Source organism: Lithobates pipiens, unplaced genomic scaffold, assembly GCF_037356315.1.
Source record: "Lithobates pipiens isolate NorthernLeopardFrog02 unplaced genomic scaffold, aLitPip1_a1.2 Scaffold_16, whole genome shotgun sequence".
Lineage (NCBI taxonomy): Eukaryota > Metazoa > Chordata > Amphibia > Anura > Ranidae > Lithobates > Lithobates pipiens.
Window position 1 is genome coordinate 341,921,042 of NW_027507748.1, and position 19,577 is coordinate 341,940,618.

Below are 19,577 nucleotides of genomic sequence, written 5' to 3' on the forward strand. Positions count from 1 at the left end.
GAGGAAGAAGAGAAGTGTCACTATAGACTTATTCCACAGATTTTCACCAACTGGCTCCAAGTGTTTAACACATTGGCTAGTGTAATAGGGGAGAACGTGCCGGAGAATTGTTTGGCAATGTTTTGCTATTTGGACTCCATAAGTGAGGCCCAGTGGGTTTATGGGGGCGTAGCTACGCTATGACGAGCAGTTCTGTCAGTGGAAGGCTGTGAGACCGTCCTTTCGATGGGATCACAAAGACATTGGCTTGTGGATGAAGCTCATGACACAGGTCAGGGTCACCCCATCCCTCTTTCCTGGTGGGGCCGGGGGGTGCCAATACCTCATCACCAGCGGCCACAAAACACAAGGGGTTCTGCTGGCAGTTTAATGAGAGCACCTGCAAATTCGGGGGATCATGTAGTCTCCACCACAAATGCTCTAGTTGCAGAGGTTAACATTCCTTGTCCAAGTGCTTCAAGCAAGGAAAGAAAACAGCCAACTCTGGAAAAAAGGACACCAGTGAGGGTGGAAAAATTGGAACCGTATCCAAATAGGGCTGCAGCGAATACTTTGCTGTGAGGTTTTAAGGAGGGTTTTCCAATTCCTAGTTCGTTGGCAAGTGCCCCCCCCCGGTTCGGCTAGCTGGAAGTCGGCTTATGTTCATCCTGAAGTAATTTCTGGAAAACTGCAGAAGGAGGTGGCGTTGGGTAGGGTGAATTTTGCCTTATCCATCATCTTTCCCATCCAAAGGGGGGGGTCTGTGAATGATGCAATCGATCCCTCGTTACATACTGAATCTTACCCATCTATTGATGAGGTGGTGAGGTGGTTTGGCCGGGGGCTCTCATGGCCAAGACTGATATCCAATCGAATTTTCGCCTTTTGCTGGTCCATTTGGATAGTGTTCGCCTGTTGGGTTGCAGATGGGAAGGGAACTAGTTTGTTGACCAGTGCCTGCCAATGAGTTGCACCATTCCCTGTTCTTATTGTGAAATGTACAGTTCAGTTCTTTTCTTGAATGAGTCATCAAGGACTTGGGTCCATTTTACACTATTTGGATGATTTCTTGGTAATAGGCCCTCCGGGAGATACGTCTTGTCTTATCTTGTTGACCACATTGCAACATGTTTTACAAGTTTTTGTGGTGCCTTCGGCACAGGGTAAGACTACTACGGAGTTGGGGATCATCATTGATACTGACTTTCCGAATTCCAGTTGCCAATTGATACGCTCAAGGACCTTCGAGGGGATGGTGGCTAGGGTCATTCGACGTTTCAAGGTGCAGTTACAGGATTTGCAGTCTTTTTTGAGAAAACTTAATTTAACGTGTCAAATTATGCCCATGGGATGGGTGTTTTGCCGGAGACTGACGTCAGCCACTGCTGGGGTCAAGGCACTGCATCATTTTGTTCGCATTCGGCGGGAGCACCAGGATGACTTGCGGGTTTGGGACATATTCTTTGAACATTATAATGGGAGGTCTTTCTGGATGGGTCCTGTGGCTGAAGAACTGGATTTGTACATGGAATCAGCAAGGTCGGCGGGTTATGCTGCTTACTTTCGTGGCCGCTGGAGCATGGGCAGATGGCCTGAGGAATTGGTGGGGTCTGATCTCATTCATAACCAGGCACTGTTGGAATTGTTTCCTATAGTGCTGAACATAGAACTTTGGGGGTTGAAATTTAGGAACCAGTGTGTCCGTTTTCACAGTGACAATATGGGTGTGGTGCATTCCATTAACATTGTCGGCTTCCTTCCTTCCTTCCTGAGGTCCACTTACTGGGTTATTTGGTATTGTTGTGTTTGCAATTGAATGTTTTTGTGTTTGCTGTTCGTGTCCTGGGTGTTGAGAATGATGTGGCTGATGCGCTTTCTCGCTTACAGTGGGACAGATTCTGTCAGTTGGCACTGGAGGCAGAGCAGCTTGGAATCCCGTGCCCCACCTGTTTGTGGGATCCCGTTTTATAGGCCTGTGTGTATGTTTATATGTGGGTTCGGTCTGTGTTTCTATTATGCATGGTAAGCTTTGGCTTACATTTAAAAGAAAAAGGAGAGGGGGGGAGGGTGATGTTCCGGGTTCTGGTTAGTCGTAACAGTTGGCAGGGGTCTCAGGTTCATCTTGGTATAGGTACCTTCCCTATCATGGAAGTAATGGGCTATCAGTCATCGGGCTGCATCAGGTGAGAAAATGGTAAAAGTTTGTCCCTGAGCCGATGCAACTGCGGCTAAGGGCCAGGATGCTTAGTGGATGGTGGTACAGCAGATGCAATAGAAAAAACCTTCCTTCATTAACCTGAGGCATAGTCAGTCAGTTAAGTTGGGTAAAAAAGTTGGGTTATGAAAATGGAATATGTTTTTATGATTGTTAATAAAGAGCTGCTAAGGCAATTTAAATCCAGAGTTATGTTGCATGTTTTTTTAAAGGTATTGCTGAGTTAGTAAGAGGGCTTTATCGCCACCACATCCGCCATACACCAGTCATGAAACTAACAACAGGTGCACTAGATGGGCAGTAATGAAGTGACCGCCAAAACCGGAATGGTTTTACAGGTGGAGGCCACTGACATTTTTTTAGCTACTCATCTTTTCTGACTGTTTTTCACTAGTTTTGCATTTGACTAGGGTCCGTGTCACTACTGGTAGCATGAGGTGATACCTGGACCCTATAGAGGTTGCACAGGCAGTCCAACTCCTCCAGGATGGCACATCAATATGTGCCATTGACAGAAGGTTGGCTGTGTCTCCCAGCACAGTCTCAAGAGCATGGATGAGATTCCAGGAGACAGGCAGTTACTCTAGGAGAGCTGGACAGGGCCGTAGAAGGTCCTTTTTTTGTGCTGAAAGTGGTACAATTATTTTGCATGGAAATTTGGTGTTTTATATTGTAGGCCTGTAATTCTTAGGAATACCGCACTTAAATCTGTCCAAACCAGAGTCTAGTAGACATCCCGGGTATGATATAGTTTGAAAACTGAAATCATAAATTATAATATAATAAATAACTATAAATAATTATATCAAATAATAATATAATAATAATAAAAATTATTCAATAATGTAATGAAATCAAAAACACAGAAATTTGCTCAGTTACAGAATTGTCGCTGTCATTACTTTTAAGTGTTTGATGATGAATTTCCCCACAAATCACTATCGCTCAATTCTGCAAGTGATTCTAATTTATTATCGCTGTTTTCTAGCTGGTCTAAAACCACTTTTAATGCAAAGGGACGGTTTGCAGTTTGCAGGTAGAAAGAACAGTTTTTATAATATAAAACTGCATGCAGGGGACTGGACAGACCACTAGGGACAGAAGGGATGTGAAATAATTTCATACAATAATGTAATCTGTAAGATTATAGTTTACTGTATGTATAGTGTGTGTTTCACTTTTTGAATTTGGCGCCGTTCTCTGTCCCCGTGCGTGGCAACGCTCGCAGTTAATAGAGCCCGGCTCCGTGATAAATCGAGAGGAGGACGAGCTGCTCACACTGCGGGGAGACATCGCAGGATCCAGGGCACAAGGTAAGTAAGCTCTTCCTGGATCCTGCGATGCGATCCTGAGGGCTTACCGCTTTTGGTTCTGAAATCCCACCGAGCCACACTCGGGAATACCAATAAGAAGGTTAACCCATCAGCAGGACCAGTATCTGCTCCTTTGTGCAACGAAGAACAGGATGAGCACTGCCAGAGCTCTATAAAATGACCTCCAGCAAGCCACTGGTGTGAATGTCTCTGACCAACAATCAGAAACAGATGTCATGAGGGTGGCCTGAGGGCCCGACGTCTCTAGTGGGTCCTGTGCTCATTGCAAAGCAGGGATGAGAAACTGAGAGATCCCTTAGTAAAAGCAGAACACTGTACACACATTACATAGTTAGGCATATATTTAACCCCTTGATCAATCTAGATGCTAACCCCTTCCCAGCCAGTGTCATTAGTACAGTGACAGTATTATCACTGATCACTGTATTAATGTCAGTAGCAGTTAGTCAGTTCCCCCCAGTGTCAGTGTCGGATTGCCATGGCACAGCATCGCAGTCCCATTGAAAGTCATTAATTGCCACCACTAGTAGCATAAAAAAATTAAAAATATAAAAATTACAGTATATATACCATAGTTTGTAGGCGCAGTTTTGATTTTGTACAATTTTTTTATGACATTTGTTTTATAGCAGAAAGTAAAATTATTATTTTTTTCAAAATTTTCTTCATTTTTTTGTATTTATATCACAAAAAAAAAAACATCCAGTGGTGATTACAAGCAAAAGAAAGCTCTTTTTGTGTGAAAAAAATTATACAAATTTTGTTTGGGTACAGCATTGCATGACTTCACAATCACCAGTTAAATTAGTGCAGTGCAGAATAGCAAAAAAAAAAAAGATCTGGTCATGAAAGGGTAAAACCTTGCTGAGCTGAAGTGGGATTTTCTGTCTTTCCCCAACATGAAAACACTGCAGCAGGGGAAACTTCACCACTCACCTTACCCGTTCCTGACCCTTCATTTTATTATGCAGTTTTCTCCAACTGTCCATGAAGTTATATCAGCAGTCAAGTTGTTTCTGATATCATTAAAACAGACTCCTAAAAAGTTTGGGAGATGAAACAAAAGACAATCAAAATACTTTCGTACCTATAGCAGCTGCTCTGAGCTGTCGCATATGTTCTTCTAGGACCTCTGGGTCTTTGGAACTGTATGGTCCTAATTCAGGGTAGAAGCTGGAACCAATGTCTTCTGGAGGGCTGTGCCTACCTTTGGGGTAACTGGCCGATATTTTGGGGTCCCAGTGAGGAACCATTACGTGATCCCAGTGGATATAATTATTATCAAACTTTGGGTTTCCATACCACATGTAGTAGAAAACATGCAGATCATAGTAGACTTTTGTTTGGTCTACTGCATTTGCAGTACCTTGTGGTTGAGAAATAACTTCATTAGAAACAGAGCGTCTTTCAGACTGTTCACCAAAAGGCATTAGTTCTAGACCAGGTGCAAGATCAGAAAATCCATCAGTGGGTTTCAAAGTTCGCAAGCCCATCATTGTTCCAAATATAAAAAGCATGAATAGGAAAAGTGCAATGCACGCCTTTCTTCTAAGCCTTGCCATCTTCTTGATAGTATTATTGTACTCTATATATATATTCCCATTTGGTTAGACCTGGAAGGAAATGAGTTAAAGAAATTACTTGATATCAATAATATAATATTTATATGTTAATGATATTTTGTTAACTCTATAATGTTTTGATGAATTACTCATGGTTGATGTAAGCTTATAGAGACCACAACACTATACCAAAGTCTCAAAAAAAGGCATATCCCTAAAATAAGACTGCACATACTTTTTCTGCCACACAGGATTTGATTCAGAGAAATGGTCCCCCGAAGTCCACAGGGAAACCTAAACTAACAGCAGTGTTGATCTCCTAGGACCACCGCAGATCATGATGGTTTCTTCAGTTGACCTTCATGTCACTACAGGACTCTGTGGTAACTTGGAGGTCAGCAGGGGAAACTAGTTAAAGCTGCAGGGGACTCAGGAGGTCAACGGTCCTGAAAGCCTGAGTTTCCTTGTGGACTTTGGGGGACCTTTTTCCGACATTGGAGAGGCATTCAGCAGTGCAGGCAGCAAGAAAAGTACACTAAGTATGTACATTCATCTTTTACAGAAATGCCTTTCCTCTCACATTTGGTATAGTAACAGGGTCACTTTAAGGGAGTATTTTGACCACAGAAGTACATAGAAAATGGCTTTGTTTAACAGCCGTAAAGTGTTAATAAGGAAACCTGTAGTAAGGCAAATACAAAGACTGCCATAGCTGATAATGCTAGTTGTTTTTTTACCTAGAAAAGGATTTTGATTCTATTGACTGGGGCTATATGACTCATTTACTGCAACGCATGGGGTTTGGCCCTAACTTCTTCAAATGTATCTCGCTGCTGTTGGCACTCTTAAAGCCCCTGTACACACGGTTGGAGATTTCGACAACCAAATCCGTCGGATTTTGTCCGTCGGATTTTGTCCGAAACTGTTGCATACACACGGTTGGACAAAGTTGTCGAAAAATCCGATCTTTCAGAACGTGATGACGTAATTTCGTTACGATGGGACTACATTCAGGCTAGTAGCCAATAGCTTTGATGTAGGAATTTGATCTGAGCATGCGTGGCACTTGGTCCGATCAAAATTCTCTACACATGATCGGAGTATGTCCGATCGGCCCAGTTGGTCGGGAAATATTTCCAACAAGTTGGAAAATTGGGTCCGACGGATATTCAGACGGAATCAGTCCGATGCATACCACACACAGTCGGATTATCCGACAACACGGTCCGATAGGACACATTCCAACGTATTCTCCGACCGTGTGTACAAGGGCTTAGACAGATTCACATGGGTCTCTGGGCTCAGGGTCAACTGGTCTAAATCCAAAATACTCCCCTTGTGCTTCCTATCCCACCTGACCCCACCATCCCCCTCCAATGGGTGTCTCGAATCAAATACTTAGGACTACAGATTACTAACTCAGTGTCTGACTTCATCAATCTCAATATTTCCCTGCTGCTTGTTATAATGACCTAGAAGTTTCAGGTATGGAAAAACCTCCCTCTGTCTCTCATTGGGAAGATAAACTTGACAAAAATGATAATTCTACCCCTTCTATTGTACAACCTTAGGAATTCCCCGGTTTGGATCCCCAAGTCCATCTTTAAATCAATAGATGCCATGATCTCCTCCTTTTTGTGGCAGGGAGGAATCCCCCGTCTCAAATTACCAATACCATAACAGCCTTGGGGGGAGGGGGCCCTCGCAGTTACTAACTTCCACAAATACTTCCTGGCTGGACAGTTGACCGTGGCCCACCGCTGTCTGACTACTATTCCTGATGATGCCTCTGTATCCCTGGAGGTGGCCTATGTGGGCTCCTACGAGGCGCTGTCTAATTTGGTATACAGCAGTCTAAAAGCCCCATACCCACTGACATCCTCCATGCACTCAGTAATGATGTCATGGGTCATGGCCCAGGGAGGGCTAATGCCTAGCCCAACCAGACTTTCTCCTAATATCCCTCTGTTGAGGAACACCAATTTAACCCACTTCTTCGGTTACCCGGATCCAGTGGTATGGACCAAATATGGTATTAAAATCTTGCTCCACATTGTATCAAACAGTACTTTATTGTCATTCAATTAATTAAAACTAAAATATGATTTGCCAAACTCACATTTCTTTAGGTACATTCAATTGCGACATGCTTTTTGCTCAAAATTTGGTAGGGAGCCCCTTGACCTTGAGCCCAGCGACCTAGAGCTACTGACCTGCAGTGAATCACTGCAAAAAAACAGTTTTATGATTATATAAAGATTTATTCCATGAAAAAACCCTGCTATTGGGATCCTTGCAGGAGAGTTTGGGAGGCCATGGCTCCGGGACTGGACAGAGACGACTGGGACGATATGTGGGGGACTGCATTCCAGTATTTAGTATCTAGCAGAGATAGGTTGATCCACTACAAGTTCCTACACAGAATCTACCTCACCCTGGTTAGACTGGCAAGGGTGTTCGGTGGCTTCTGGCCACCACCATGGCCATTTGGACAGTCTTACCCGTTACTGTTTTATGCTAAAAAGAAAATTATCCTTTCATGGAAGAGCACTGTGTCACCGACTTTGGAGTCTTGGAAAATATTGGTCAACAAAGCAGTACCCTTTTACAAGGCTACATACTTGAGCAGAGGGGCTCTGAACAAATTTGAGAAGGTTTGGGGGGGGGGGGGGGGGGGTGGATGGCTTCCATGGACACGGCATCAGATTAATCACACTAGAACACAGCCCAGGATCCTTGGTAGGCATAGTAACTTGGACAGGAGATTGCCTTATAGGGCTAGAAATTAGTGAGTGGTCGAAGAACTGGAGCACTGCATATTTGGAGATGGGCAACTCTCCTTAATTGAACCATGTCACTAGGGGGTGGGGGGTGGAGGAGAAAGTCACCACTCCATGGAGGATATTTGCTAGATAATATGGGAAGTCGCGGAACTGTATCCTTGTGTTATGGTAGACTGCCTCCAGCTGGAGGTAGGAATGTTCGTGTACCTATCTGGGCAAAGTTAAGGGGGGATACATCACAAGTTTATGTGATACCTTTTATGTTGTACTGATTTTTGTACCGGTAAGTTTGTGGCCGGTTGTTGCCCACAATGTGTGGCTTGTTATAACATGTATTGTATAAAACGAAATAAAATTAACATTTTCAAAAAAAGATAATGCTAGATACCTGGATCTATCTGGCTTCAGTACTTTGAGACACTGACCTGGAACAAGCATGCAGGTAAAGTCATAAAGAAATCAAAACTCCTGATATACATACTAGTTGCGATTTTATAATGTACCAAAGCCATTATTGTAACAGCATGACAGTCAGAGAGCTAAAGTACCCATTAGGCGACCTTGGCAAGCTTTCATACCACACTGCAGGTTTCGTTTAAAAATATATTTATTTCTGCTATTAGCATTTTCTATGGTAGATCTAATAGTTCCAATATACAGTATATGTTACCATTTCTTTTTTGAGTGTTATGTATTTATCTTTTCACACATACTTTCCCACACAGAAAGCATAAGCTAGCAATTTTCAGGAGCAGAAATGGAAAGCCATTTAGATATTCCTTATAGCGCGACAACTAATGCCCCGTACACACGACCAGACTTTTCAACATCAAAAGTCTGACGGAATGATTCCGGCAGACTATTTGAACGTGTGAGGGCTGCAGCGGACTTTTGATTTGCAAAAGTCTGACAGACTTTAGAAATGGAACATGTTTCAAATTTTTCCGACAGAACTCTGCCGGACCCAGAAATCCACTCGTGTGTTTGCTAGTCTGACGGACTAAAACCGACGTTAGGGCAGCTATTGGCTACTGGCTATGAACTTCCTTATTCTAGTCCAGTCATACGTCATCACGTTCGAATCCGTCGGACTTTGGTGTGATTGTGTGTGGCCAAGTCCGTTCATTGGGAAAGTCCGTCAGAACTCTGTCAGAACTCCGTCAGAACTCCGTCGAAAGTCTGCCGGACTTAAGTCCTGTCGTGTGTACGCGGCATAATACTCGAGCTCTAGTAAGAGCGACCTTTCCCAAATTATAAGAGACCATTAAAGAATGCATTAGGTCAGAGACTGCTCAACTACCGAGGATTTTCAAGCTTATCGGTGTGATGGAAACTATTTTTTAAATTATTTGAAATGTATTTAAATTTATTTTTAGGCCTGATTAATATTTTTGGTAGGGGATCTCCAAAATCTTTTATTCAAGGAAATGTATTAACTTTTGGGTCCATCTATACACGGTATATATCAGCTTGCTACAAAATTAAATAACAAGACAAGTAGGGATTATTGCCATCTATCATTTGTACCTGGAGACTGGCCAAACCATAGGTGTAATGGGTTATAGGGTGGTTTTGGATAGAAATGTCCAGAACATTGACGTAGTTCCATTTAGTTATGTTTATTTTATAGTGAGAACAGAAAGGGGCATTTAAATACTGATTTAACAGTCTAGTACTAAAAAAAATAAAAAATAAACTAGAGTTGAGAAAAAGTTTACCACGTGAGTTTTTCCTTCTTTGACAGAAACAAAAATATCTTAAATGGGGGATTCAAATAAACATAAGAATATACAGTATATTTTGAGCCAATAGTGAACACATTGGGGGAGATTTACTAAAACTGTAAAACCGGAGCACAGAAAATCTGGTGCAGCTCTGCATAAAAACCAGCTTCTAGATTTTATTGTTAAAGCTTAAAGCAGAACTTCAGTTATTTTTTCATCTTTCCATCTATTAAATCCTCTGCCCTTGTTGTTTTAACTTTGGATAGTAAATACCAGTAAATACCTTATATAGCCCACTTCCTGTTTCTTGTCTGATAAAAAAACCTAGGCTTATGACATCATGCACTGTTCACTCTCTCACTCTCATTAGAGTTTGCCAGGAAGGGAGGGGGGATGAGACATACAAGGGCCAATGAGAGCTGCAGAGCTAGAGGTGTGTCCGTGTAAATCCAGGAAGTGAACAGGTAGCAGCTTCAGCTGCCCACAGTTAAAATGGTTGCAGCCAGACTCAGTGGAGGGAGATTTCTGCAGCATATTTGGCAGGTACAGAATCAGAGTATATATAAAATAATATGCAAAGAGGGAAGCTTGTTTTTATTACAAATTATGTGAGAAAACTGCAGTTCATCTTTAATTAAACAAGCTGAAGTTAGAAGCTGATTGGTTACTATGAACAGCTGCACCAGATTCTGTGTGCTCCAGTTTTAGTAAACCCCCCTAATTTTATCTTTGTTTCCTTCACATAATAACAATACTTTATTCTGGAAGTAACCTAAATTAATCTTTTTAAATCTACATTTACCATTGGCTCACATACCACACCTCTTTTGAGCACAGTTTCCGATTTTATTTTAATTTAAAAAAAATCAATTACTGTTTGTTATAAACACGATTACAAAGTAAATTCTGATTATTTTATCATAAAACAAATAAACGCCCCTTTAATTATGGTTTTAATTTCCTGATCGAATTCAGGAATCTTTACAAAGCCATCTGCAAGTGAAGAAGAAAAGCCTAATGGCATTTTACTGCTTTATGCATTATGGATGTGTTTAGGTTACTTTTATCCCATCTCACTAGAAGCAAATACATTTTCAAATGGACAAAGGATCTGTGTCACATTAGTGCTACTATAATCCAGCAAGTTACAGTTATAATGGCCAAGCATTTGACAAATTTGGAAATTTATGTATATTTTAAAGCAAGCCTGTTGCAAAAAAAACAAACAAACTGCCAGCTTGTAAAAGATTTAGCCCTTGTACACACGGTCGGAGATTCCGACGGAAAATGTCCGATCGGACCATATTGTCGGATAATCCGACTGTGTGTGGTCTCCATCGGACTGTTTCCGTCGGAATATCCGACAGATCAAGTTTCCCAACTTGTCTATAAAATTTTGCGACAACATGCTCCGATTGGACATACTCAGATCATGTGTAGCCTACTCCGACAGACAAAGTGCCACGCATGCTCAGAACAAATTCCTAGACCAAAGCTATTGGCTACTAGCCTGAACGTAGTCCCATCGTAACGACATAACGTCATCACGTTATGTACAATCGGATTTTCCGACAACTTTGTCCGACCGTGTGTATGCAACAGTTTCGGACAAAATCTGTCTGACAAAATTCGTCGGACAAAATCCAACGCATTTGGTTGTCAGAATGTCCAACCGTGTGTACAAGGGCTTAAAGTGCTATTCCTACCAATGCTAAGCTCCACTAGCTTCAGTATCCAAATCCCCCACTAGTGTTGGATGGCGGCGAATCTTTGCTTTATAACTTTGCTTTTAGAAACACATTTTTTTTGTTTGTTTTCGTGGGAAACAATATGTGCTTGGCAGATTGCTTGAAAACTGATGGCAAAATGTCCTACAAATTTAGAGCTAGCCATTCACAGGAAAAGCTAATGCATCATAACCTGAGCTTGTCTTGAACCATCTGCTCAGTCAAAAAAAAAAAATGCTTCTGTCAGCTCAGACTGCTTTTAGGAGTGTATAAAATGTTGGTCTTCCCAATCTACTAACAGCTGAGCTCATGTTTTCCATTTGCTCATTCGGTAGGGTAATGCTGTTATCATAGTATAGACGTAGCCCTTAGTGCCTTATTTGATTTACTACTGGTGATTTATTAGTTAGTACTTATGAAAAATGTAGTCCATTCATCACATCCCTGTAGTAAACACCCTGGCTATTACAATTACTCGACCCTAAATCCTGTGAAAACGATAGAATTAAATTGGTTATGTAAATAAATGACCCGATATTTCAAATAATCGTGTAATGCATACTCACTCGAATCAGACATCTGCTAGATGGCTTCTATTTCAGCTAAAGGCTACACTTCTCTTAATGATATTAAGTTCCAATGAATCTTTAAGTAACAAGAGTCACTGAAAAGGCACAAAGAAATAGACAATGTGGGAGATGGAGTGGAGGTTCAAAAGCTCAGCTGATAAAACTCATTGTGTGTCATTCTTCCTTCTCCTTGTAATGGTTCATTTATTATTTATCTATCCCCAAACAACTGCCAGTCGGTAAATGAACCAACACTTTTGAAATATAAAGACTAAGGTGACACAGTGATATTAATATTAAAATCTAGTTTGATAACTGGGCCACATCACACTAAAGCAGAAGCAAACCAGGCCTGGTTGACCCAAGAATAGGCATACAAATAACAGAAAACTGTGGGGTTAGTTTACTAAAGGCAAAAAGACTGGGCACTTTGCCAGTGCAGTAGCACCAGAGCTTAGTAAAGGTGGTAAAGCTTCACTTTACAAAGAATAACCAATCACATGCAAGAAAAAAAAAACAGCATTTTTCCTGGCACCCGATTGGATAATAGAAGTTAGCAGAGCTTCTCCTCATTTATTAGGCTCTGCAGCAACTGCACTTACAAGGTTCACAACCCATTTGCCTTTAGTAAATCAACCTCTGTGCCACTTGACACTAAAGCAGAAGCAAGCCAGGCCTGGCCGACCCAAGAGTAGGCATAAAATAAATAGGCATTCAAAAAAAAAGAAAAGAAAATCAACGTAAAGTTACACTAAACTCTACATAAAAAGAAAACCAAAAAAAAAGTCTATTCTAATATTATATTCTTAACTCAAAAATGTACATTCTATCGTTCTCAGCCTCCTCCAGATCTCCAAATTTCTTTTTATTTTTTGGTGTGATCTGACTTTGAGGGTGGTTCTGTTCATTCCCCATGGTCCCAATAGCCTGTATGTACGATTGTAGCCACCATCTCTTGATTTCTCTTGAGTTGGACTAAGGACTATGAACTATGGGATTTGTAGTGTGCATAAACAGTGCATATGACTGCAACTTACTTGCACTGCTCGTTCCAAACAAAGGAAATCAGGAGGAAACAAAGGATATTTGGGAGATAACGGAAGACATTACAGTAAGGCAGAAAAACACAAGAAGAAACATATATTTGGAGAATAAGGATATGTTTAGTGTCACTTTAACTTTAATGGATTTTGAACATAGATGCCATAGGTACTCAAATATTCTCTTCATTTTACTTCTTCCATCCATCTCAAAACCATAAACTCTTTTCTTGGAAAATTGAATTAGGGTCTACCCCAATGAAAAAAATGCATTAAATGCTGGACTTGTCTTTCAAAAACCGTGTTAAATATCCTCTGTAAAATATTTTAGAATACCTTATAACGCTCAAAATATCCTAAATAACCTAATATACTAAATATTAACCTACCTATAGTTAAGAAGTCATATAATCTGGGAGTGAAGTTCCAGGTGGTACAATTTTGAGGAGCATAGTTTGGAATTCTGAGATTAAACTTATTTTGCTATCACCACTTTATAGACACACAATGGACATTGGGTTTATAAATGCGTACATTTTTATATTGTGTGTGACACAGTTTTCGTTACTTATATTGTATGACACACAAACGTGTATGTAACATTTTTTTCACTTTATATTCTTTATAAGAGAATACTTCTGCATGCCTCTCAATGTGTATGAACATATACCAATCTACACGTGAATGCACATTAACCATCACATCTGAAGACATATATGTAAAACATCAGAAAGATGCAAAATGTAGCTCAGGCTTCTATTGACTGTAGCATAAATAAAGATAACCAGGCGCAGTGCTGTATCACACTGTAACCTGTAAAACAGAGATCAGCTGATTTTTAATGGATGTGCATAGTTATTTGAATACATATTCCTTCTAAATCTTTCCAAAGGATGAGGTCACTAAGTGTTTGGCCAGCTCTATTGGTATGCGTAAAAGAAAAAAGTCATTATGGATGCGATGTGCATCTTTTTAAAGAGGTATTATTAATAGGGAAGAGCAAACTGGATAAGATGGATGATGGATGGATGTGATGTCCATCTTTTAAAGCGGTAGTAATAACAAGGATGAGCAAACTGCGGGGCAGATCTGACCTACTTTGCAATCTGCTCATGTAGACTTCGCTGTCATCTACCTCCTAATCCCCTATCAGCCCACAGTAAATCATGTACAACCTGCAAATACTGTACTAATACATTTATTTTACTAAAAGTCAGCTTGGTATTTACAGTATGGCAACCATGTTGCTGAATATATGACTGACTCCTATGTACTGTTCATAGAAAACTGAAGCTGAGTTCAATTTTCAGATTACAGTGATGTGGTAGAGAAAGGTTAGGGCAATGGAAGGTTGCCTGTCTTATATCTTAAAGTGAACCTGTGCTTTGCCCAAGCAGCACATCCTTAACTTCCTTTCGTTTTGGTCCTGCACTGTCAAATGGAGGGAGTCATATGCTCCTTCATAACTGGAAGCTTTCGGTAATTGCTTTGGCTCCCATTGTTGAATAGATTAGCATGTAAGGGGGACCATGAATGGATGTGTGTTGGTGCCAAACTAGACCAGTTTCCACCCCATCTCCTCTTTCGTATATAACAACAACCCACTGCTATTAGTTAAAAGACTCCGCCATCTTGTGCCCAACTCCTTGCCATAGGCCTCCCCACAACATCTCCGACCATTAGCCTTTATATTCCTAAGAAAGGAATGTGTTGAGACCCGTCTAACTGTACACTATATCTGTAGCATTCTGCTCTATTCAAACCAAGATTCACAGGGTGAAGCATCCTGCTCTGTCAGCTAAGGTTAACAAGGTGTCTTCTGTAGTATACCAGTCTCTCTTTCTATGTCCCACTGCATAGCTCTAACCAGCAGGGTACACTCCCGGGTGTCACTCTCCACCTCCCAGGGTCATTAGTACTCACTTAGATTGCTCTGCCCTGACCCATTAGGCTCCATGCATCCAGCTCCCTGCATGCCGTATCAGAGACAGGACTGCTGCAGCTGCACCTACTGAATACTGTACACTTCTCCTGGGACTTCAGCCCTGAACTGGGCCCTAGCAGTAGCTGACTGCATGTAAATATCTCTGGGGTGTTTGGTTCATATGCCCCATCTCAGTTCAAGCCCCTCCCATCATGGCATATATATGGGCACTAGCTCCACCTAATACATCACTACAGGGGGACTTGCTTTAAAAGGGGACCCAACGCCCACTTACAGAACATGATTTCCTAACTGCACTTGCACCTTGTAGGCAGGAGAGCAAAAAAAAAGTAAGTATGTGCTGAGGAGGAATGGGGGATTAAGCAAACCTAGTACCTTTTTTAACCATTTGCCATCCGTAGGAAATTATATGACATCCTAGAGTTTCAGTAGTTATACCGGGAAGATGCCTGCAGCTGCCACAGCCCATGATATGCAGTCACAGCCTATGCTATCACAAGGGATGTTGTTCATTCCTTGTAATGGCATCAAAGTTGATAAAAAAATAAAGCTACAGTGTTAAAAAATATATGAATGATACTTTTTTTTTAAAATGTAAGTGCCCCGACCCCCACACAAATGTGAATGTGCACGTAGGTCCCGCACACATGTAAATGGTGATTGCACTACACATGTGAGAAATTGCTGCAAGAAAAAGTGAGAGCAATAATTACAGCACCAGACCTCATGTGTAACTCTAAACTGATAATCTATGATAGCTTTAAAAGCATTGCCTATATTGATTTTTAGGTACTGTAGTTTGGCACCATTCCACTGCATATGCAATTTTAAAAAGTGATATGTTATCTATTTATTCAGTGTTACATCATCTTTTATATGTTACCAAAAAATTAAGTATTATATAGTGTTTGTTTTCACTAAATTTAATTAAAGTGTATTTTTCCAAAATATGCAAATACTATGTAACAAAGAAAACCCCACCATTTTATTCTAGCGCCTCTGCTAAAATATATATATATATATTGTGAGGGGTTAGCTCGGCAGCGGGTGTGTGTGACCCCCTGGATGGGTTCACAACACAAAATCAGGCACAGCAGACAGCATTGTAGGTGCAAAAAAACAAAAGATGCGGTTTATTTATGCTACATGCAGTGAAACATATAACAGCCAAACAAAAATAAAACATGAAAATAAATCATGGTCAGCTTGACCTCTAATTACACACTTAGATTCCCTGTCTAACAACTGAGTGCAGCCTTGTGCTGCACCAGTCCCTGTCTCTGTTGTAGAGGTTTGCCACACAGGCGTTAACTCACCGTACAGAACAGGTGTCACACTCCCCAGTCTATACAACACAAAACTGGTTCCAGGATGGAGCATCTCCCTAAGCATGCTGGAGTTTTTTTGTAGAGGTCTTAATGAGCCCACTTACTTCAGCTGGGCTCATTAACTCTTCCCCTCTAGTTGTACAAGTCTGCATAAAGCCTGAATCTAGGGCACACATATTTCCCATCCTGGATACAACCAGGTGACTTTACCTGCCTGCTGCCACATTCCCCCCCCCTCTTGTTTCAACCTTGGGGTTGTAACACAAGCAGTCAGACACGCATGTATCCGAGACAAAGCATCCACATTCCCCATTTTAACACCAGGGCGATGCTTAACTGTAAAGTTAAATTCCTGTAGGGCCAGGAACCACCTATTTACCCTTCTATTGGTCTCCTTGTTTTGAGCCATCCACTTTAAAGGAGCGTGATCAGTCACCAGGTCAAAGTGCCTACCTAGCAGATAGTACCGAAGGGAATCTAGAGCCCACTTCACTGCTAAACATTCCTTCTCAATCGTGGCGTAAATTTACCTCATGGGACTTCAACTTCCTGTTGAGGTAAATGACTGGGTGCTCTTCCCCGTTCCAGACCTGGGATAACACTGCTCCTAACCCAACGTCTGATGCATCAGTTTGTACAACGAAGTCCTTAGAGAAGTCTGGTGAGTACAACACTGGCTGGCTACATAAGGCTGTTTTTAAGGACTGAAATGCTTCTTCAGCCTCTGGGGACCATTTAACCATGACCGACTCTTTCCCTTTTGTCAGGTTGGTGAGGGGCACAGCCTGAGAAGCAAAATGGGGAATGAATCGTCGATAATAGCCAGCGATTCCCAGAAAGGCTCGTACCTGTTTTTTGCTGTTGGGACGTGGCCAACTCTGTATGGCCTCGACTTTATTGACTGGGGGTTTATCACCCCCCTCCCAATAGTGTACCCAAGATATTTGGCCTCCTCCTGTCCAATGGTACACTTCTTTGGATTGGCCGTAAACCCAGCTTCCCGGATAGAGTCTAGGACTGCTTGTACTTTTGGCAAATGTGAGACCCAGTCTGTGCTATGGATAATCACATCATCCAGGTAAGCTGCAGCATATTTCTGATGGGGCCTCAGAATCTTATCCATTTTCCGCTGGAATGTTGCCGGTGCATTCTGTAACCCAAACGGCATTCTCTTATATTGGAATGCCCCATCTGGGGTTACAAACGCAGTTTTCTCCTTGGCCGACTCGACCAGGGGAATTTGCCAATACCCTTTGGTGAGATCAAGAGTTGGCATATATCGGGCTGTTCCCAGCCGATCAATCAACTCATCTATACGCGGCATGGGGTAGGTGTCAAATTTTGTAACTTTATTCAATTGTCGAAATTCGTTACAAACCCGCCAGCTCCCATCAGGTTTGGGCACTAGTACAATAGGACTGGACCAGTCACTCTGGGACTCCTCTATCACACCCAATTCCAGCATCTTTGAACCTCCCCACGTATTGCCTCCCGTCGGGCCTCTGGTATTCTATAAGGTTTTAGTTTTACCCTTTCTCCTGGCGGGGTGATAATGTCATGCTCTACGCCAGATGTTTGTCCCGGCAGCTCAGAGAAAATCTCTTTGTTACAAAGTACAAACTCTTTAACCTCCTGTTGTTGGGCTTTCGATAAGGTGTCTGCTATTCCAACCTCAGGAACTAAGCAATCAGGCTGTGCTTGTGACAAAGTCTCTGCGACTAGGGATTCCCTATCCCTCCAGGCTTTCAGCAGATTGACGTGATAGATCTGCTCCGGCTTTCGCCTTCCTGGCTGTCTAACCCTGTAGTTCACCTCACTAATTTTTTCAATTACTTCGTATGGACCTTGCCATTTGGCCAGAAATTTGCTTTCAACTGTATGGACTAGCACCAAGACCCTATCCCCCGGGGAAAAAGTACGGGTCTTGGCCCCACGGTTGTACACTCTCTGCTGTGCTAACTGCGCTTGGGTCAAATGTTCCTTTACGATTGGCATTACCTGTGCAATTCTATCTTGCATCAGGGCGACATGCTCAATCACGCTCCTGTGAGGAGAACTCTCATTTTCCCAAGTTTCCTTGGCGATATCCAGCAGCCCTCTTGGGTGTCTCCCATAGAGCAACTCGAAGGGTGAGAAACCCGTAGAGGATTGGGGTACCTCCCTAATGGCAAACATCAGATAGGGTATTAGACAGTCCCAATTCTTTCCATCTCTATCCACCACCTTCTTTAACATTTGTTTTAGGGTTTTGTTGAATCTTTCAACCAACCCATCTGTTTGGGGGTGATACACAGATGTACGCAATTGTGTCACTTTGTACAACTTGCATAATTCTTTCTTAACCCTGGACATAAAGGGTGTACCTTGGTCCGTAAGCAGTTCCTTACAAATACCCACGCGGCTAAAAACAAGAGATAGCTCTTTGGCTATGGTTTTGGCCGAGGTATTTCGAAGAGGAATTGCTTCCGGATAACGGGTGGCATAGTCCAATATAACCAAAATGTACTGATGCCCCCTAGCAGACTTCATTATCGGACCTACCAAATCCATTGCGATCCTCTCAAAGGGGACCTCAATGATAGGAAGAGGTACCAGCGGGTTACGGAAATGTGGCATAGGTGCCGACTTCTGACACACAGGGCAGGAGGAACAATAATTTTCTGTTTCCTTCATGACCCCAGGCCAATAGAATCTCTGCAGTACCCTCTCTCTGGTTTTCTCGGCCCCCAGATGACCTCCCAGAATGTGCCCATGGGCCAATTCTAACACCAACTTCCTGTAAGGTTTGGGCACTACAAATTGCTCAATGGTTTCTTCTGCCCTTTGAGCCACTCGATACAGCAGGTCCCTTTCCATAGTGAAGTAAGGATAAGTGCAAGTCTTATCTGGGTTCACTAACTCGCCATCTATTTTCACCACATTTTCCCGTGCCTTTATTAGGGTGGGGTCTTTTAACTGTTCTGTGGCAAAATTTTCCCTGTGAACCTCAAGATCCGAAAACTCCACAGACTGCATGTTTTCATCTGAGGATGTTGGCTCCTCCCCAGTTTCTCGAGTTTCCCCCGCCAATACCGACAAGGGAAATTCAGGAGAGTCCTCACCACTCCCAGAGGAATTCTGGTCATCTTCCTGGTTTATAGGGGCACCAGTGGGGGCTCAGGACAATCCCAGAGTTCCCAGAATTTTGGAAAATCCCTTCCCACAATAGCATCATGTGGTAAGTGAGACACTAACCCCACCTGATGAGAGAGGTTACCTTTGGGAGTCTCAAAAAACACTGAAGTTACAGGATACTCTCGGGTGTCCCCATGCACACAAATAACAGCCACCTTGTTCTTCCCAGAGAACTTTGTATTAACTAATTCAGCTTT

The 19,577-nt window shown here is 42.1% G+C and overlaps 1 protein-coding gene across 2 annotated transcripts in view; it reads right to left on the bottom strand.

Annotated features, from left to right (window-relative positions):
* Positions 1–19,577, bottom strand: part of MANEAL (mannosidase endo-alpha like) — a 59,277-nt gene that overhangs the window by 20,285 nt on the left and 19,415 nt on the right. Inside the window, exons 2-3 of one of the 2 annotated variants that reach the window (XM_077481821.1) lie at positions 8,262–8,298; positions 4,616–5,141 (exon numbers count right to left, since the gene is read on the bottom strand). In XM_077481821.1, coding sequence (XP_077337947.1) covers positions 4,616–5,090 — 475 coding nt within the window. In that variant the 5' untranslated portion in view covers positions 5,091–5,141; positions 8,262–8,298. The remainder of the gene's footprint in view (positions 1–4,615; positions 5,142–8,261; positions 8,299–19,577) is intronic. The other variant, XM_077481820.1, reaches the window with a different exon arrangement.